General features: G+C 42.4%; 1 protein-coding gene across 7 annotated transcripts in view; it reads right to left on the bottom strand.

Moving 5' to 3' along the window:
* The window catches only part of ZZEF1 (zinc finger ZZ-type and EF-hand domain containing 1), a 117,212-nt gene that overhangs the window by 48,017 nt on the left and 47,964 nt on the right, over positions 1-21,231 (bottom strand). For 4 of the 7 annotated variants that reach the window (XM_061176817.1, XM_061176816.1, XM_061176814.1 and 1 more), the window contains 14 exons: positions 20,069-20,139; positions 18,991-19,105; positions 15,259-15,418; positions 14,202-14,323; positions 13,993-14,115; positions 12,934-13,100; positions 12,769-12,850; positions 11,592-11,793; positions 10,362-10,510; positions 8,392-8,632; positions 5,103-5,182; positions 2,410-2,503; positions 1,165-1,633; positions 349-513 (listed from right to left, as the gene is read on the bottom strand). In XM_061176817.1, coding sequence (XP_061032800.1) covers positions 349-513; positions 1,165-1,633; positions 2,410-2,503; positions 5,103-5,182; positions 8,392-8,632; positions 10,362-10,510; positions 11,592-11,793; positions 12,769-12,850; positions 12,934-13,100; positions 13,993-14,115; positions 14,202-14,323; positions 15,259-15,418; positions 18,991-19,105; positions 20,069-20,139 — 2,240 coding nt within the window. The remainder of the gene's footprint in view (positions 1-348; positions 514-1,164; positions 1,634-2,409; positions 2,504-5,102; positions 5,183-8,391; positions 8,633-10,361; positions 10,511-11,591; positions 11,794-12,768; positions 12,851-12,933; positions 13,101-13,992; positions 14,116-14,201; positions 14,324-15,258; positions 15,419-18,990; positions 19,106-20,068; positions 20,140-21,231) is intronic. The other 3 variants (XM_061176820.1, XM_061176815.1, XM_061176818.1) reach the window with 2 other exon arrangements.

The following is a 21,231-nucleotide window of genomic DNA, read 5'->3' as shown; positions in this document are numbered from 1 at the left end:
GCTGAAACAACCTTGTGAGGTACTTAGATTTATGTTGTTATGGTAAATGAGCATTAAATTTGGCCCACAGCTTCCAGGAGCCAAATGATGAGTACGGGTACACAGGCAATACAACCCTCACTGGTAAAATAAAGCTGATAAACTCATCAAGAGGAATAAACATGTTCTGGTATTTACTTACTAAAAGGATAGAACCCATTTTTCCTTAGAATGAGAGAATGAATTGTTCAAAAACATAAATGTGTGTCCTACATGGAAATGATAGAGCTCTTAATTAGAGAAGACAATCAGGATTTCTTTAAAACGACCCCTGCTTGTTTTCCTTGCAGGCTCGTACTTTGGACTTACTTGGTAAACTCTTTTTGGCAGGTCAGAAGTTCCAACAGGAAAAGTATGAAAGGCGGGTGGAAGCAGTGGGGCTGCCCAAGGGACTCTGTACAACACTGAATGATCCTCAGGACCTCGAGGATGCTCCGGGCTTGGGCCTTCCTCAAGGAAAGAACCTTTACAACACTGGAGACAGAACTCAAGTCAGGAACACTCAGAAAACTCTCGAGCTGGGGCAGAAAGAAAACAGACCCCTACCCAAGTTCTGATGCCGTATTAATAAAAAGGAAACACTATTGTGAGGTATCATTCAGGAAGGATAGCAAGACTTGTTTGCTACTTCTAGTCATTACTCGGCAGCACTACAAATCAGTTCACCGTCCAGAAGCCCAACAACTCACGTTGAACAATTAATTGATTAAAAAGGAACTCTGTCTCTGTGGTAAACCAGGGACAAACTTAGGACAGGATATTAAAACATGCAATACTTCCAGAGGTATAGGCCCACTGACAAGTGATTTTGTCAGAAAATATCAAATCCTGAATTTCTCCCAGCGTTAAAATAAGACAAATTTATTTTGGCAGCTACCAAGAGAAATGTTTCTTTTCTTATCCAAATGGTACGTTATTGAGATATAATGTACATATAGCATAATGTACAAATCTCAAGTGAAAAAAATACTTCTTTAAAAGAAAAAAAAAAATCAAAACTTTCTTCTTGAACATTCTAAGACAAATCTTGATCTGTCCTCCAAGTATTATTTGCTCGTTTTTAACATGAACTTCAAGTCTTTGACGAGACTGGGTACCTGCTGCTTGAAAAGAGAAGGCGCTCACCTCTCGTGGGAGAGTGACTGATCTTTAATGAAGTCCATGGCATCCTTCAGCACAGGGTACTTCTCTTTCACTGTGGGCAACGGTCTGGCCTCCTCCACTGAGCGGAAGGAGAGCAGCCGGAGCCGCCCCCGGGTGAAGGGAGGCCGCCGGGTGGGAGTGGAAGGTGACGAGGGCTCTTCGGCTGTGGCAGAGGACACTTCCGCAGCAGGAGCGCCACTGCTGGGCGGCAGCGTGGGCTGGACATCCAAGCCAGGACTCCTATCTTCCACAGCAGGGGGCGCTGCTTTGGTGGGAGATGCGGAGGCTTGGAAATGTTCTTCCACCACAGAGCTTGTCCTCTGGCGCTTGTCCAGTGGCCGCAGATGATCTGTGTCATCTACAGCCACCAACTTGTCACAGCCTTCTTTTGAACTTACACCCATGGGCAAAAATTTCAGTAATAGAAGACTCTTCTGAATACACTCTTTCGCTAAATGCAAAAAGCAAGAAAGATAATGAAAAAAGTCGAAATTAAACTTGTTGCCTACTTTTGCATTGAAAATAATCTACTTAAACTCTACAATTTAGGACAAGAAATACCTCCATTAACACAGTGATATACACATCTACTGACAGGACAGAATCAAATTTTCTCTCATTATATACACCAAAATCTCCCTAGCACTATCATCAGCACACTTAAAGTTTTATTGTGGACATTTTCAAACATACATAGAGAGAGAATAGTACAAGGACCCTTCCCCTTGCCCAGATTTAACAGCCATCAATCCAAGGCCAGTCTTTTTTTCACCCACTCCCACTCCCCACTCCCTACTCCCTGGATTACTTCCATGCAGATCCCAGGCATCACATTATTTCATCTGTAAAATCTTCAGTATATTTCACTAAAAAAAGGTTTTAAATAATAACATAACCATGAAATTTTAAAAATTAACAGTAATTCCTCAATTTCATTAAATATTTAGTGTGAATACACTTTAAAAACATAACAAGATGCAGCTCACAAAGCACTTCATGCCTCCTAAGGAAAGTGATTAGAAAGATGCTCCATCTGGATCATGTTAATAAACAATTAACAACTGGCACTTCTCTATGTGTGAACATCCTTGGAAAATACATTTAGTGCCTGTGTTACCTTCCCTAGGTCAACACAGCTTCAACTAAACTTATCTAGAAGGTGGGTCACTGGTTTTCTACAAAATGGAAACAGAAGGCCCAGGGATGACAGCCGGAGCTGGCACTCACCCAGGCTCTCGGGGTTCACCTCAGCAGCTTCCGACCCGCGTTGTTCTTCTGCCTCATTCCCCAGGCTCATCAGGGACTTCTGCTTCATCTCTAACTGGGGAAGGATTTGAGCCACATAATTACGCTGTCCAGACAGGGCAGCAAGGGCAGCCACAGCAAACTACTTCAAAAGCACACAGTGTTGAGATCCTGGAGAACTTTACAGTCCTGTGCACAGCACTGAGCTGTTTTTGTTTGTCCTAGAAATATTTCAGGATTTGAAGCTGCCTAAAGGTCTACCTGCAAAACTACCTTCTTTTCAACTCTGTGTTATTTGGGAGGGATTTGTAACCATGACCCTATTCTTTAAAAAATTCTAGAACCCTGGAGTTGGAGGGGCCCTTACCTAAAGCTGACCTAGTACAGATAAAGAAGTGAGGTCTCGGGACTTCCCTGGCAGTCCAGTGGTTAGGACTCCGTGCTTCCACTGAAAGAGGCATGGGTTCAATCCCTGATCGGGGAACTAAGATCCTGCAAGCCGCGTGGTGTGGCCAGAAATCACATACTCGGTTTGCAGCAGAGGCTGAACCACAAGTTGATCTCTATTCTCCTCCGAAGGAGGGGACAACTCTAAGTGATGCTGAGACTGCCAGGCAGAGAATGGTGCTTCTAGTACCAGCACAGGCAATGGTCACAGTTCGGGCCATGGTGCTGACAGCCCAGAAAGAAGACCATGTGTGATGTATGTAGACCAAGGTCTTAGACAGAAGGCTGGTATCTTGTCCAATCATGGGCAGTCTGTCATATGCTAAACCAGAAGCATAATCTACAATGTGCTTTGTCACAATTGCCAAATCCTTTTTACTTGAACTGTGTGTGGCCGCTAACTTTATCGGACACTCTTTCTTAAATAGCTATTACTGCCTTGGTTCCTTTGTCAACACACTCTTCTGATTCACCCTTCACCATTCTGATGATACCACCTTTTAGTTTCTTTTGAGAGTCCCTGTTCATTTGGGTCTCCATCTATCTATCTCGTCTACATTGAGCACCAACTATGTTCTAATCATTGTGGATTTTGTCCAAGGCTGTCTGTTCCTGGATAAACTCATACATTTTTAAAAAAAACTATTACCAATGATTTGAAGTTATCCTTATCTCTGCCTTGACATTTATATTCTTTCACATTTACTAAATTCTCCAGCTAGATGTCTTAAATAACCTAGATGTCCTCATACTTAACATGTCTCAAACTGAACTTAGCACCCCACTCCCAGATCCACGACCATTTTTCCTGTTCTGGTCAACGCTTCTACCCACCCACCAAGTCACCCAAACCAGGAACACGGAAACAGTCCTAAATTCCATCTGCCTGTTCACCACTCAGATCAATCACACAGTCTAATTATCTTATCTCCCAAGTAGCAGAAGCCATCCTCATCTAATTAACAAAACTAGTCTCCTGCTTTCAATCTTATTACCAGCCTCTACTCATTTATTTTAAGATTGCTTTCTCAATTACTATACAATATTTAAGGTGGTTGTAAATATACATATAAATAATACTAATATATACTCATCTCCACACCTAAGAAATAAAAATAATTCTCCTGAATTTGATGTTTATCATTTCCATGCATTGGTATAATTTTACTACATATTTATGTACATAACAGAGAGATCTAGTTTATGTTTAAGCTTTATATGAGGAATATCATACCTATGCATTCTTCTACAACTTGCTATTTTTTGCTCATCATCACATTTGTGAGCACCACCCATGCTGATACAGGCAGCTCTACTTCATTCACTTTCACTGTAATATAGTATTATACAGTAATATAATAATATTTTTGTTCTATAAATGGGACATTTTGTTCTTCCAGTTTATTGCTGTCATGAACAATGCTGCAGAACTACTTTTCTAAAATGCAGAAAGCCCTCTCCTTTGAAAGAGTGCTCTCCTGCCTAAAACTGTCATTGGTTGCCCAGAATCTAACGCAATGCTTTTCCCCCTAGTCTAAAAGGTTAGGTTCCACCGAGCAGCCTTTGGGTTACAGAAGGAGGTAAGGGGGGCTCAACTGAACCCTGTTTACTCTGACAATCTCAACATCCAGCAAATTATGATTTCAAGGGTTCTAAATTATTTTTTATCCATTCACATCACTGAACTTTAGTTTTTTTTTTTTTTTTTTTTTTTTTATTTTTATTTTTATTTTTTTTTTAAATCAGTTCTGTGTATCAGTCTCACGTGAGTTTTTTTTTTTTTTTTTAATACTATTCTTGTCTGCTTACATTCTTTTTATGTATGTATGTATGTATGTATGGCTGTGTTGGGTCTTCGTTTCTGTGCAAGGGCTTCCTCTAGTTGTGGCAAGCGGGGGCCACTCTTCATCGCGGTGCGCGGGCCTCTCACCATCGGGGCCTCTCGTTGCCGAGCACAGGCTCCAGACGCGCAGGCTCAGTAATTGTGGCTCACGGGCCGAGTCGCTCCGCGGCACGTGGGATCCTCCCAGACCAGGGCTCGAACCCGCGTCCCCCGCATTGGCAGGCAGACTCTCAACCACTGCGCCACCAGGGAAGCCCTGAACTTTAGTTTTGAAAAACATTCCTAAAGTTATATTCTTGAGAAGAGAGCTACTTACCTTAATTCAATGATATCATGGTGGGAAAACTCAAAATATATAAAAATCACATGCAAAGGAAAACCTTACCATCCATATTCGAATCCCATCTGCCAAGGAATACACCTGTGCGAACTCCTCACTCAGGGCTGTCTTGCCCCCACTGTTTACTGGGGAAAGGAGAGGTTACATTCAGTTAACACAATTCACTATTGCAACATGAAGCCCAAAGTCACCTCCCAATCTCCGCAAAGGAAAACTCTTCCCCTGACACCTGCACATGGCGGGTCGTAAGAGAGGACTGGGGGAAAAAACTATCAATTAAACCACAAACACCTGTAATGGGTTCTCTGTGTTACTTCAAACTAATTTTTTTCAAACAAACAGCATCTGAAATGGATATACTGTTAAAGTAAAATATTAAAAGTAAAAATATAAAAGTAAAATACCAAAAAATTAAAAGCAAAATAAAAATTATTAAAAGTGAGTAAAAAATAATTAATAACATGGAAAATCTACAAACAATAAATGCTGGAGAGGGTGTGGAGAAAAGGGAACCCTCTTGCACTGTTGGTGGGAATGTAAATTGATATAGCCACTATGGAGAACAGTATGGAGGTTCCTTAAAAAACTAAAAATAGAACTACCATATGACCCAGCAATCCACTACTGGGCATATACCCTGAGAAAACCATAATTCAAAAAGAGTCATGTACCACAATGTTCACTGCAGCTCTATTTACAATAGCCAGGACATGGAAGCAACCTAAGTGTCCATCGACAGATGAATGGATAAAGAAGAAGTGGCACATATATACAATGGAATATTACTCAGCCATAAAACGAAACGAAATTGGGTTATTTGTAGTGAGGTGGATGGACCTAGAGACTGTCATACAGAATGAAGTAAGTCAGAAAGAGAAAAACAAATATCATATGCTAACACATATATATGGAATCTAAAAAAAAAAAAAAAAAAAGGTTCTGAAGAACCTAGGGGCAGGACAGGAATAAAGACGCAGACGTAGAGAACGGACTTGAGGACACGGGGAGGGGAAAGGGTAAGCTGAGACGAAGTGAGAGAGTGGCATTGACATATATACACTACCAAATGTAAAACAGATAACTAGTGGGAAGCAGCCGCATAGCACAGGGAGATCAGCTCTGTGCTTTGTGACCACCTAGAGGGGTGGGATAGGGAGGGTGGGAGGGAGACACAAGAGGGAGGGGATATGGGGATATATGTATACGTATAGCTGATTCACTTTGTTATACAGCAGCAACTAACACAACAAAGTAAAGCAATTATACTCCAATAAAGATGTTAAAAAAAAAAAACCATGGAAAAAAGTTCATGGTATATAGTAAGTAAAAAAGGCTGGTTATGAAACAGTATGTACAAAATTATCTTATTTAAAAAGAGTATACATAGTAAAAACATGGTGTGTATATATACATATGTACACATATAAATATACCTAAATAAAAGGCCAGGTATATATATAGAAAAATGATAATAGAAAAATGTTCTTGAAGTGGTGAGATTATAGTTGATTATTACTTTAAGCTTTTCTGTACTTTGTAAGTTTCTACATGAATAGGTATTATTTTTATAATTAGAAAAATAACAAAAATGTTTTCTTTTTTGTCTTTTTTTTTTTAAAGAAAGACCCATGAGGCCTGCCCCTTTTCATCTAAAAACCAGAGGATAAATTACTAGAACACGGTGACACTCTCTGTTGAGCCAATGTAAATGCAATGTATTTTCTGAATACCTAGAATGTGCCAGGCTCTATACCAGGCACTGGGAAATACAATGCTGAAAAAAACAAACATGGTTCCTGCCCTCAAGCAGCTTAGAGTCTAGTTGAAAAACTCCTCCCGTACATTTCTAACCCAAAAGGGTGACAAATTTTTAGACAAAGATGAGCAAATTAGCTAGACAAGGACCACTCTCAAAGTAGTTCAGTCTTGAAGAACCCATGAATAGCCCCTTAGAGGCAGGGACAGAAAGAACTGGGAACCAACTGCACCTCTTTCAAAGCAACAGTGGTAGGTATTCTAGAAACAACTTGTATTCGGTAAAATATTTCTAGTTCCTACATTTGATTGTGTGTTTCTTAACTGCAAATAGGTACGTGATAGCTGAACATGATTTGAAAAAGAGCTGGGGGAGAGTTCTATCTCTCAGCTTGTAACTCACAAGGCTTTTATCCTTCCACTGAAAGTTCCCACAGGTAACAAAGGTTGTCCAGTTGTCTTACTACAATTTGATTATGAAAACATGTACCGAATTATTTTTTTCAAAACCATACAGGTCAGCTGGCCCCTCATCCCCAGCAGAAATATACTCTCCCATGCGACAGTTGTTTACTTAAATCACTCATGCTTCAGTATAGTTTTATTTACTTGAGCAGCTTCTTAAAGGAAATACTAAGATTTGAAGGAGTAATTGAGATGATTTAGACATCAGGAAATAAACTCTGCAATGTGGGACACATAGGACTAAGCAATAAAGGTAGCAGTGCTAATAATATCAATAATAATAATAATTAGAGCAATAAGCAATTACCTACTCTAAGGAAGGAAGCATTTGTTCCTGCTTCTTTCATCAGCACCATGGAAAGAACACATACCCTGCCAAAGTGCTTGGGACAGCCCATAACTTGTCTTTACGTTGGGTTTGAAATGTTTTTCCCCTGAAAGATTATGAGTAGGGAGAGACCCTCCCTCTCTGTGGGTCCTGTTAGGCTGCAGTCTACACTTATAGTAAATACACAGAGATGGTATCCCTGGGGGACATGAGGAAAAGAAATGGCAAGGAGCAGGCTATCAACAAAGGAAACCAAGCAGGGATGATGCTACAAAGAAGCTGCAAGTCTAAAGATGGAGTTAATACCTGCATTTCCTCCTTGGTTATTAGCACATTCAATTACCTAAACATCTCAGGTTTAAATTGGAATTTCTTAGCATGTTAGAGCTAATCAACTCTAAACTTTACGGATAAGGATACTCAGGTGCAGAAAGGTTATCTGATTAACCTGAAGCCGCACAACTTCTAGTTTGTGAGCTGGGACTACAACCCAAGTTAAGGTTTCTTTCCATTAAACTTCTCGGCAGTTTTCCATGAGAATTCTGGATAAAGACAAATTGCCTGCTAATTAGGAAACTCAAGGCTACTTGCTATATACTGCAATCTGCTAACTATAAATTGGTCACAAATCTTTTGACTGGCAAAGTAGGACTGACAAGATGAAGTCTACAGTTGTAGAAGTATGTTTATGTTCCAAAATATTTTAAAACTTTCACTTAAGATAAGCTTTCTTAAAACTTAGCAATTGGCCTTCAGATCAAAAACATTCCCTGTAATATAAGTTACCATATTTTTGCAGCTTCTCATATAAGTCTGGAGTGCGATACACCAGAGCAGCAAAGGTGGCGTTCACAGCTTGATCAATAGTGGAACCAGCAACTATATCTGTCTTTGGGGCCTGTTTTCTACATGCCTGTATGAATCCTTTGAAAAGTTCTGAATATGGCCCACAGAAGTTCTGGGCAGGATCTGACTGTGCAAAGTCAAGAAGAAATTGGTGGCAGGGATCATCAGGGATGTTCTTAACCTGGGAACAACAACAACAACAAGAAAAACCATCATGTTTAATGCATTCATTCAAAAAATAAAGTTTACTGAACACCTACTAGGCCAAAGCAGAAGTATAAAACGCGGTGCATACTCTCAGGAAGTTTCAATCTACTTGGGGGAGATCAGACAGATACATGGGTTAAAAAAAAAAAAAAAAAAAAAAAAAGGTAAACATAAATAAAACATTAAAAGCATTAAAACTACCACTACTGTAAAGCATAAGATTATCAAGTGCCAAATGCCTAGAAGGGACACCCAGTGCTGAGAATTCACAGGAGAGAGCTCCTGGCAGGTTAAAGTAACTAAGAAAAGCCTCCTGGAGGGGATGGGCTTTGGACTGGACCTTGAAGACTGGGCAGGTTTGGCCCTGAGGAACACAACCATGAGCAAAAGTTAAGAGTCAGTGGGGAGACTGACCTGGCCTGAAGTCTCAGCTGGGGAGTGGTGGGAACTAGAGTCAGATAGGTAAGGTGAAAGGAGACTGTAGAGAGCCTTGACTGTCACACTGAGGAGTTTAGACTTCACCCTGTGGGCAACGGGGAGCCATTAATGGTACTTGGCAGTGGAATGACAAGATAATGCAGTGATTAAAAAAAACTTGGTAGGTACCAATGTAACAATGCAAGTGCAAGATGAGGGTCTGAATAAAGATGGAGACAGAGGAAACAGACAGTGATGAACATCTCAAGGAAGAAGCCACAGGGCTTGCAGCTGACTGGACAGGAAAGGTGAGAACAAGGTGGGGATAAAGGTGATGCTAGGCAGCAGTGGTTCAATGCCTGGGAAAACAATAATGACAGTAACAGGAGTGAGAAGTCCAGGGAGACATCCTGGTTTTACACCTCTAAATTAAAGAGAATCAGAACACTGAAATGGAAATACCTAACAGGAAGATGGGGATACACGACTGGAGCCTGGGAGAAGAACCAGGGCTGGAAACTGACATTTAGGTATTTTTCACACAGATACGACAACAGAAGAGAGGAGACAGGATCAAGTCTTGGTGGGGTGCAGGAAAGGGGAGAAAGCCCAAATGAAGCCTACTCTTTAGAGAAGGAGGAAGAAGAGAGGTCAATAAAGGAGGTAGATGGAGAGGTGAGATTAAGAGACGACAGTGGGCTGCCATGGAATAAGAGAAGAGAGGGTCTGAAGGAGCAGAGAGGCAAAGGAGAAGAGAAGCTGAGCAAGAACCCCTGGATTCAGCAATTAACTACTGAAGAACTGGGGTAGGGGGAGGCAGGAAGAAGGGAGGAAAAGTAGTAGAGCAGAGAGAGAGGGGCGGAGAGATGAAGAAGAGACAGTGGGCAAACTTGTTTCGTTTTTAATTATTATAAGCCTAAATAATGTGTTACTGTTCCATGGAGAACAAATAAGTACAGCATAAATCATTTATTCTGAAGTTTGACTCAGCGGGCACCGGAAATAGACTCGACTTGTTTGTTTAATAACTCCATCAAGAGAGATTTACTGAGCACCTACTGTATATCACTGAAGAGTCAGTCAGTCAATACTTCTGAACACCCGTTACACTGGCCCCTGTGGTGCACAGTGTGGACCCCAAGTGAACAAGGGATAGTTTCTGCCCTCGAGGAGCTAACAGCTTAGTGGGGGTGATAAGATACAAACACAGATGTTTATAATTTAAAGTAATAAATATTAGTAAACATTTCCCATTCCAAATACAAAGACAAGAGAAGAGTAAATACCTCCTTATTATCCTGGGGTGGGTGAGTGGGCCAGCTTGCTTCTAATCCCAACTCTGGACATATTTGGTGTCTGAAGACAGGTTTCCACAAGGGGGAGTTTAGGACTAATGTCATTTTTGCCTGAGGTATTGCCATGTTACTTCCTAACTCTGGAAAGAGAAAAAGAAGGCTGATGAGAGTTCTATTTTTTCCTTAATATACTGAGAATCTTTGAACTGGTGAAGAAAAGGTTTTAAAAAAACGTGGGCATTAAGACTTGGAGGGAATTCACACACATTTAGCAGAATATAATTGTGATACTTCATAAACAAATACCCCAATGAACCCAAGCCATCAGGCAGTCCTGAAATGCTACCATTCTGTACGACAGCTTCAGTTACAGGTCCCTCTGAAATGACTAACCCGTGTAGTAAGTTGAAAACAGAATGGGAACTACTTCCAGGGTATAACAGGAGACCATTTAGAAATGTTTCATTATGGGGACATGTTCACAATTCGTAAATTTAAGTTTGTAAAAAAAATAACAGCAATAATTAAACACCCACCATATATGTGTTTATGAATAAACAAAGAAAAAAGACTAGATAGAAATAGATTAAAGTGTTAATAATAGTTATCTCTGGGTATTAGGATTAAAAATGGCTTTTCCCCTTGGCTTTTTTCCATTACGCAATTTTTCTATGATATTTTACTTTTAAAGTGAGGAAAAACTCAAGACATGATATAGAAATAAAATACACTAGAAAGTTTCATTCTATTTCTTGTTTCACTCATCCTTGGATGAATTTAACAAATAAGTTGAAGAAATCACTTTAAGGCTAAATCCATGTTCACATATTTATACATATTCACACAAATATTCACATAATTAGAGAATATACAATTAATTTATTCCATATTTCTGCCTTCTTGTTGGAGTATACCAAAATTGACTCACAAAAAAATGATGACAATGCTGCCAAAACTCAGCTCCCTCCCCACTTGTCCTCCACAGACAGGGAATCCACCGTGTCCTTCCTTGGCAATGTGCCCCAGTGTCTGAGTCAAGCAACTTGATGAAAATGGTGTCAAGTAGACATCTTATTCTGGTTTAGTTTAAAGGAAACTGAAAGGGAATTTTATCAATCCTTTGCTCTGCCGCTATGTGGAGACAACTTACACGAAAGGGGTACCACCTTGCTCTTCAATGTGGCTGTTAGCAAGAAGGGAAGGGATGGTCTGTGGACTTACGATGCAGGGATTTGAGTGCCATGCACTGGGAAGCAAGGCGTCCCATCAGCCGGGAAACAAGGAGCTGTAAATCCAAGCCCCAAGACACGGCGACATCAGGCAGGCCATAGGCAGTGACGGTGAATTTGTAGCCCCACTCATTGTTGCTGCTGTCAGAGTGAAAGAGAAACTGCAGCCGGGGACCAGCCTTAAAGGTCACTTTCTAGAGACAAACAAAGAAGTCATGTGGTCAAACTGATTAGAGAAGGTAGCATTTCAGTAATAAGCATGTTCTTTGCGACTCAAAAAAATCTAAATACAAGATTGGTCTAAATATAAAATTGGTCCCTGGCGGTCCAGTGGTTAAGACCCCGCGCCTCCACTGCAAAGGGCATGGGTTTGATCCCTGGTCAGGGAACTAAGATCCCACATGCCACGCGGCCAAAAAAAAAAAAAAAAAAAAAAAATGGTCTATATTCTCATCATTGTATCTTATCACCCCCACCAAAACTACTAAAGGAGAAATGTATAACGGAGTGACTGAAACAGAAAATTCACAACTGCATCTTATGAAGAAGCAAAGTTGAAAACTGCTGGTCGGTTTTCTAAACCTCAGATGCCCATCTGCCCACCACCTACTCAGCCAGAGAGCATGCTGCCCGCTCCTCTGCTCCCAACCAAGACCGCTGACAGCAGAGAGAAGGTCAACGGTGAAGCAGCACTTAACTTCCCAGCCCCAGAGACCATGCGGCCCTAACTGTGAGGGAGATCCTGGCTTTCATCACCATGGTCAGGGCCCTCCTGGACTCACTGGCGCTTTCTTGCTAAGGATTACAACTCCCCATTTACTCTGACAATGTGATATAAACCAGGGGTGGCAAACTGTTCCTATGAAGAACCAGAGAGTAAATCATTAGACTTTCTGGGCCATACAGCTCTCTGTTGCGATGACTCAACCCCACCACTACAGTGCCGACGCAGCTACAGATGAAACAAACAAATGGGCACGGCTGTATCCCCAAAAAACTTTATTTACAAAACAGGTACTGAACTCTGCTATAAACACTTCCCTTTACGAAAAGCGTAATGTAAGTGCTTCCCTTCAAAGACCATATCTCTATTACCGCCTGAGGCTGACAAAAGGAGAAGAACTGACACAGAAGCAAGTATCGCATGGCTCTCTGGGAACACCACTCACCTTGGGCCATTTATCAGTGCCAACTTTTGTGTCATAGCGTGTTTTCCCACCTCTAGCGTCAGTAAATTCCAGATAATCATACCTGTGAAAGCATAATCTCTATCACTTTCCGTCTCTCATTTCTGATCCATTATTGCTTGGGGAAAAAGAACAGGTGAGTTGTACCTTTTTTCAGTTTCACATCTCTCATCAAATTCCACCTCAAAATAGGTTGCCCCTGGGCTAACAAAGACAGACACCTCATGGCAGTTATTCTCATAGTTGTGAGCAGACTCCTTGGTCCACGTATGTAACACCACAGGACGTTCCTGTTGCCAAGTCTCGACATCCAGCTACGTAGACAAACGAGTTAAGAAAGAAGGGTTTTCATCACTCTACATCCAGCCATACACAGGAAACTGTGTTGTGCATCAGTGCCCCAGACAGTAGCCTTTGACATCCCTACACAAATCATCACACAGGCTAAAAATATACCTGACGTTCCCATCTATACATATCGATCAACATACATTTATTCAGCAGAGAAGACATGGGGTTTCTATTGCGTTATAGTAACTCTGATTAGCTTTTATTTTTCTAACTATCACTACCTGTAAGAACTATTTCTTACAAACCAGTACTAGCATGAAGTTCCAGTACTAGCATGAAAGACCTTACACTTCTATTTGGGACCTTGGCAAACCTGAGCCCATCTTGTCTTCTCCCTCCCTTTTTCAGTCTTTGCTTTTTTTGTCTTTAAAACAGGCTTTTAAATATATGCCCTTTCTACTCCCACAGAGTTGTGAGATTCAAACAAGACAGTGAAAAAACGTTTTGTCCTATAAGGCTGAGTAAGGGAGAAAATGCTTTTAAATACCCAACCCTCTAATTTGCCTTTCAACACAGATTTTCTCTTCTGGACTTCAATTTGGTTAATCATTCACATGGTTTTTATATAATTTCATGTGCTATAGAACGATGAAATTAATCTATGTACAGCTTCCTCTGTGTCTCCTGTCTAATGCTGACCATGCCAAATCAACTCAGACTGGCATTTATCCTTGCTGGCAAAACCAACACTGATAAAGTTGATAGACACAGATAAAGTACTGATAAAACAGAGGGGGCTCTTCTAGAGGTAACTTATTCGTGTAGACCTATAACTGAGTGGTATGTCTCATTACGTATGGTCACAGCGCTCCTAAGAGGGGATACAAAGCAGGTTCAAATGCCAGCTCGAGGTACCTTGTTCAGTCCTCCATCAGGGTCACTGCAGAGCTCCTTCAACAGCTCCGTCAGGGCACTGAACTCTCTCAAGAGCGTGCAGTGTGAAATATCTAATGTGCAAAAGTCCAGCAGAAAGATCACCTACAGGAAGATGAACGAAGCACTTAGCGTCCACCTCAGACTCTGCCCCCTCCCACCCCTTACAAACGGCTGCCACTCTGTCTTACCAGTTGACGAGCTGCCATTGAAAACACCGAATTACATAATTTTTCTACTACAGTTTTCCCGCTATACTGTGACAAAAGGGATTCCAAAATCACTCTCATGCGTGCCAGAAACTGTCCCACATCTGCCAAAACATAAAGAAAATAATTAATATTTTATATGGTAGAAACATCACTTGCTTGGTCATCATCAAGGACAAAGCTGGAGAGGGTCACAGAAGCTGTGGAGGGAATTCCCCGTCAGAAAGACCAAGAGACCATTTAAGTGTCATACAAACGTTTTCCTCTGGGAGGGAAAAGCACTGCGAATCTCAGTAAAAGTTTACTTTTAAAGTGAGTGATTTTTTTTTTTTTTTGTCTTCGCTACTTTTCAATGGGGTGGAGATATCCCTTTTATAAGTGAAGGTACATGGCTGACCAACCCAGTTGCTGGTCTGCCTCTCCCTTTGTTTACAAAGGGCCCATCTCTAGGTACGCCATATGGCAGGCCAAACTTGAAGAGCCAAGACTCAATACTGTAAGCATTTTTGACATGCCTGCTGAGACCAAGTTTGATGGAACTGATTTTTCTACATACAAATTCTCAGAACCTGTTGGGTTTCATATAATTTTCTGTGGGTTTATGGGACATGAATCTGAATATTTTCAGTACCAGCAAAGATCACAGAAGTGCTCACATGTACCTTAGATTTTTAAAGTTCAAGACTTTCTTTTTTGGATAATTTGATTAAAACAGGGAAGACAGACTCTACTGAAGAATACAGTATCATCTAAGAGTGCTGTATGACCGCAGAGGCAATGTTTAGGCCATGAGATGACCCAACCGTACAATAAAAACACTTAGGCATACTACTTCATTCAGACAGGAAACTGAGCAAAAAGACATGATACAGAATTCCATCTTAAGAAGAAAAAAACAACCCGAAGACAGATCTGATTTGTAATAATGAAATGAAAACCACACACACTCTGTTCTATGCATGAGGTACTAAGAAGAGAGCACACACAGAGTCAAACCCCAACACCTATCTGTTTTCATGGATTCTGTACTGAAACTCACATTTTTCAATAAGGTCAGCGGCAAGATCTTTGGCTCCAGAGTCCGTGCTCTTCAGCTGCAGGTAGCACCAGGACAGCAGGCTGCCTTGGACAGACCAGAACAGGGAGAAGAGCACAGAGCCCACCTCCCCTTGGGCCCCATCGACCATCAACAGCTCACACTACAAGGGAGGAGAGAAATGGAAAGTGTTTACAACAGGCCATTCACAGAACACAGCCAGGGGCGTTCTCTAAGAAAGCAGCTGTCAGAGACAAAGAGATTCTAGGGAAGTGGGGAATATTTATGACAGAGCTTTCAACCCAAAAGTGACCAAGAAAGACAGTATTATGAAAACTCCTCTCTTGCCCTCCAGCTGTTCAGAGCCTTTACAGATGGTTTGGACTCCACGTGCCATCCCCCTTCCACCCCTTAGGAACATTACCCCACGGTTATCTCGCCCCTCTCTCCCTCTCTCTCTCTCTCTCTCTCTCTCTCACATCTTCAAAAATTCCTTTTCTCTCCGGCTCCGTCCCCTGAGCCTTCAATCAAATCTCTCCCATTTTAAAAGACAATTCTTTATCCCCTATGGCTCTCTAACCATCATCTTTATTCTCCAGTTTCTCTGAAGAGTCAAATGACCTCTAGGGATAAATTCTTGCACCTACAAACCACAAGACATATTACTTCCATGTAAATGCCCCCAACTGGAAACAACCCAACTATCCCTCCACAGTAAAATGGATAAATTATGGCAGATTCATAAGGGGAATATTGTGTGCCAGTGGGTTGGGGGTCGGGGGAACTGCAGCACATACATCAACATGCATGAATCTCAAAAATGCTGTTGAGTGAAAAAAACTTGTCCCAGAAGACTGTATGCCACATGATTCCATCAAAGACCAAAACCAGGGAAAACAAGCCTGCTATGTAGGGATAAGTAGAAAGAAAAACAAGGAAACGATGAACATAAATTTCAGAATGGTGGTTACCTCTGATGAGGAAGGAGGAAGATGAGCCATGGAAGGGCACTGGGCGGGGAGGGGCAGACTGCAAAAATATTGGTAATGTTCCACTTCTTAAAATGGATAGTTGTTTCTTTAAATTGTCCATCAATATATATTTTTTTGTACGTGTGTTCCCGTTTGAGAAAGTTGCCTACACCTGCTGTGCTTGCCTTTCCCCTCCCTGCCATTCTACCTCTCCTGCCCCCACCACTCGTTGAAGCCATTCGTCAAAGGCATTAGTTGCCACCTAGAGAGCAAAGCCTCCCCACTGAACCTCAGCCCTGGTAGCTGTGCCAACCACGGTCCTACTTGAAGCTCTCTCCTCCCTCAGCTTCTGTGGCCCCTGACTTTCTTCCTGCCTCTCCTTCTTACTCTCCTGGCTGCCCTTTCTACACAGATGCCCACAGGCGATGACAGGACACTGACATTCATGGCTTCAACTGTCACCTGCTGGTGAATGACTGCAAATCTCCATTTCCAGCACTGACTCAGCTCCTGAGGGTCCAACCAGACACTGTCACCTGAAGTCCTACCAGAACCATAAACCCAACATGTTCAAAGCCTGGCCGTTACCATTCTCCTCTTCAAATACCTGCTCCTCCCCATCTTGTCACTAGCCTGTTACATATGCCATTCGATTAAGGACACCCCTTCCTCTATGCCTGATCAGACTCCGTTCATGGGCTCACAAGGAGCTCCAGCACCACCTCCTCCAAAAAGCCCTTCTCAAGCTCTACTGCCTTCTCCCACCAGATAGGGTCAGGTGTGCTCTTCTGTACCCACAAGACCTACGCTTTTAGGCCCTTACTGTATTATAACTGACGACATGTTTGCCTGCTCAAGACTGTGCTCTTTTGGCACTGTACCCCCGTGCCTCGCACAGGGCCCGGCACACAGCAGGCTTTTAGTGGATCTCTACTGAATTAACAGACTTGCGAGAAATTTTTCAGACTAGGTACATTTCTGACCACCTTGAAAAAAAGTTTTTTTAAATCTAACTCTTCTTCTTTAGTACAACCATAAATGTTTCTTACTCAAAGAGATAATTCAAGGAAATATCTCAATGGCTGCAGTGATCCCTGGCCTGGGAGGTTCGGTGAAGTTTCTAACTTCCTTTGTATCACAGGAAAGTGACAGGGAAGAAAAGACAATCATGTGATCTCCAAATAGTGAAGATTATGAGGAATTCTCTTGGACAAATGCTATCTCACTTCTCTACGCACAACTCACAGCACACCTGACCGAGTGGAAAGGGGGCAAGACTAAGAGTCACATAGCCTGGGTTTTAGTCCTGGCTCCAGCACGTACCGACTCACGCAGGAGGCGGAATTAACACCCACGAAAACCAGTGAGAACACTGGAGGCTTCTGCCCAGGGGCACTGATGATGGGAACGTAGAACTTAAATAAGAATTCAGCGGTCTGGGAAACACAGAATTTAGATGAGCTCCAGGAGAAAGGGCAAGTGTGGGAAATGGCAAAAATGAAAACAGATGAGAATGACACACGGCTAACCAGGGCAGAGCAAAAACCGATGGGCAGTAGGCTGGAGTAAGATTTTTAAGGGAGACTCAAGAGATGGGTCTGGAAAGGAGACAGAAAGGAGAAAATAACCGAAGAGAACATTAATGTGACAGCAGAAAATAGAGCATTGATTAAAAACAGTTAAGGCTTATAAAGTCAATACATTACCTTAAAGAACACAGGCATCACAGTAAAATAAAAATAACCCTGAATTTAAACTAATATTAGGTCTAAATAGTGGCCAGCCCAGTGTGACCTAGCACACTACAAATGACAACCCAGCACACTGAAAGCTCTCTAAGGTCCCTGTGAGCAAATGGGGGGGTAAGTGCTGAGTGGCCTACCACCACAGGCAGCTGGGAATGAACGAAATCACGGCTCTAGAAGCAACCTGAAAACAGCAAAGCACCAACAAAAACATAAGAGATTTAAAGACACCAAGTTCAGCCACGTCATTAAACACATCAAGGGTGTGGTCTGCACTCTCTCCACAACATCTCCTCTAACTCCCTGGTTCCTGTATTTTATCCAGAGAGGCAGTGCTTGGTCCGCTACTACAGGGCTCCTGCTACTTCAGAATCTCTGGGGGTGCTGGATACAATGCAGAGTTTTAAGCCCTACCCCCAGAGATTCTAAATCAGTAGCTTGGGGTGGGACCTAGAAATCCAAATGTTTGCCACAATGTACCAGGCGATTCTGATCCAGGTGACAAATGGACTACATTTTGAGAAACAAAATCCTTCATGTTAAAAAAAAAAAACAGAAAAAAACTTTAAAATATCATTAGCACAGAAAAAAAGAGACCATCTTTTCAGATTTGATTAGCCTGTGGGTTTGCTAAGTAATCTTAAATTTTAAAAAAAGTTAAAGGCTTTTTCCACAGAATTCACACCACAAATATAGGACTATGCGCTGGGCTCGCTGACTGACACCACGAGGGCACTCAGTAAATACCCACTCCTCCTTTTCAAAGGGAGTCTTACTGAGCACTTTCAGGTATTGATTGCTGGCTGACTACCAAGGCGCAGGGAAGCACCCTCTCGCTCATCTGCAGGAGCTGCTGACCAGAAGCAAAGGCAGGCGGGGAAACCTCTGTGCTCGTGTGTGCCAGTCACCGGCAAAGTTACAATCGTGCTGTAAATGAGGGCTAAAGGGGAAGGAGCCATGACTGCCCCACCCCGTCTCCTAAAGGCAAGAGGCACAGGAAACAGCGCGGCACCAGTTACCTCTCGAGCGGCAACAGACAGCAGAGTGTTCATGGCCGCCAGCACTTCACCGATGTCCACGTCGGCCAGGTCGCCTTTCTCAGGTAACAGCAGAAGGCCGCCTGGATCCTTATCACTGGAAGGACACAAACTAGTCATGACACCTTGTTTCAGGAAGGGGATTTTCACGCTGTCTATCTCAAAAGGTTCCAAAAGGGAACCTAGCAAGATTTCACTGTCAGTTCTATGGGATGTGAGGAGTTTGGGTCAGGAAAAGGCCAGGGTCCCAGCTGGGTCTGTGCCACTGTCTGTCCTAAGCACAGGCCCATAAATCTGCAAGTCCTCAGAAAAGATTCCAGGGAATAAATATGATGAATAAATCACCTTGGCCACCAACAGGAAATACACCTAATCTCATGACTGCTAATCTGACAATCCAAGCTAAACATTCCCTGTGTCTTCAAAGGTTCTTCACATGAGCCCCAGGCTCTTTCATCATCCTTGATACTCGATTCTGAAGACATTTTATACAGTCCTCTAAATCTGGCCTCCGTACCAGGTACAGTCTGACCTGCAGACAGTTGCTCAGGCTTTGAGTCCCCTCCCTCCTTCACGAGTCTATATATACCTCTAATAATGCAACCTACAGGCCCATGAGCTTCTTTGGGAGTCAAAGCAGGTAATGGTCTCCATGTCACCCCTCCCAGCACAATTTTTGCAAAACTACCACTCTGTGCCTCTGCAGTTGGGCTTTAATGTATCTGGGTTTTTAGACTTGAGGACTGGACCCCAAACTCCTTCAGCTTCTGTTCTTGTCTTCAAAACTCATGTAGAAACTGAAGCATTCAAGGCGATTCCCCATGGGTTCAACTCTGAAGTGTCTTACAGTGACTGGGACTTGGAGCAAGCTCTTGACAAGACTATTATTCTACGACTGTTTTGGTCACTTCTGAGTCTAGTGATACCTCACTCTAGAAACCTGGCTGAGTGAGGGAAGTACTTGGTTACTCCAAAAGCACATGAAAGGAAGGGAGAGCTCAAGAAAACAACGCTGCAAAGATCTGAAATACTGGACAACTGAAAAGAACTGTAAACTTACCTAAAATACGTGCAGAGTGAGCGGAAAGTGAGCTGCAGGGACTGCCTGTGTTCCTGCTCGGTGACATTCTTCTAGAACACAAGAAACTGCATAGTCAGGAAATCTATTCCACAACATTCTAGAGCCCTAGAGCAGCACAAAACGCCATGGCCCACTGATCCCAAACATGGGGAAAGCCGGGGTCAGCAGACCACCTCACGGGCCCAACTTAGACCTGGCCTAGCGCGAAGAGGGAGCAGAACCAAGAGACAGCAGGTTTGCGTCTGTTCACTGCGGAAGCTGACATTTGCAAGCTCTCCTGCAGGAAAGCTGGATGCAAATGTTAGGAAGGTGACTTCCAAAAGATGTCTATTTTCATCCCTGGGCAGGCCATCACAAGAGGAGGGGGCAGAGACAGAGCGCCTTTCTTGTGAGCTTTCTGTTTGTTTTTTTAAACAGGATCTAAGCTTTCTCGGTATAAGTCTGAACAGCCTACGGTGACAGTTAAAGGAATCACATCCCCTGATGAGGCTATGGGTTACTCTGGGGGCACTTTTTTTTTCTTATTAATTCAATAAATGTGTTGAACACCTACTGCTATGCAAGGCACTGGCGGAGATTTCCAGAGGATTTAAGACCCAGGGCCCTGCCTGCCACAAGAGGGTGGGAGAGATAAGATATGGTCACAAATGACAGCAGTTTAATTCATCTGCACGAGAAGGGAAAAAAAATATAGACCTTACCACTGCTGTCAGATAGACGGGCAAAGGAAAAGTTAATGGGCTGCTTTACTAACACACAGCAATGTCATTCAAGAGGTCGCATGTCCTCTATTTTTCTGTGTGGGACACGAGCTAACAAAAAAACCATTTGCTCAGCTGCCTGATAAATGCTTCCAGCAAACAAGTGGGATAGAGATTCTTCCACAATTCAGAGTCAGCTGATGCTGTCAAAGGTTAAAACTCACGAAGTAAAAACTGATCCAAAGGGAACCCCTCGTGCACTGTTGGTGGGAATGTAATCGGTGCAGCTATTATAGAAAACAGTAATGGCTTTTGAGGGTGCTCAAAAAATTAAAAACAGAACTACCATATGATCCAGCAAATTCCACTCCTGGATATTTATCCAGAGAAAACAAAAACACTAATTAGAAAAGATATATGCACCCTTAGATTCATTGCAGC

The sequence above is a fragment of the Eubalaena glacialis genome, chromosome 19 (assembly GCF_028564815.1).
Source record: "Eubalaena glacialis isolate mEubGla1 chromosome 19, mEubGla1.1.hap2.+ XY, whole genome shotgun sequence".
Taxonomy (NCBI): domain Eukaryota; kingdom Metazoa; phylum Chordata; class Mammalia; order Artiodactyla; family Balaenidae; genus Eubalaena; species Eubalaena glacialis.
Note: the sequence above shows the minus strand (reverse complement) of the source record. Positions and strands in the feature narration are given on the sequence as shown.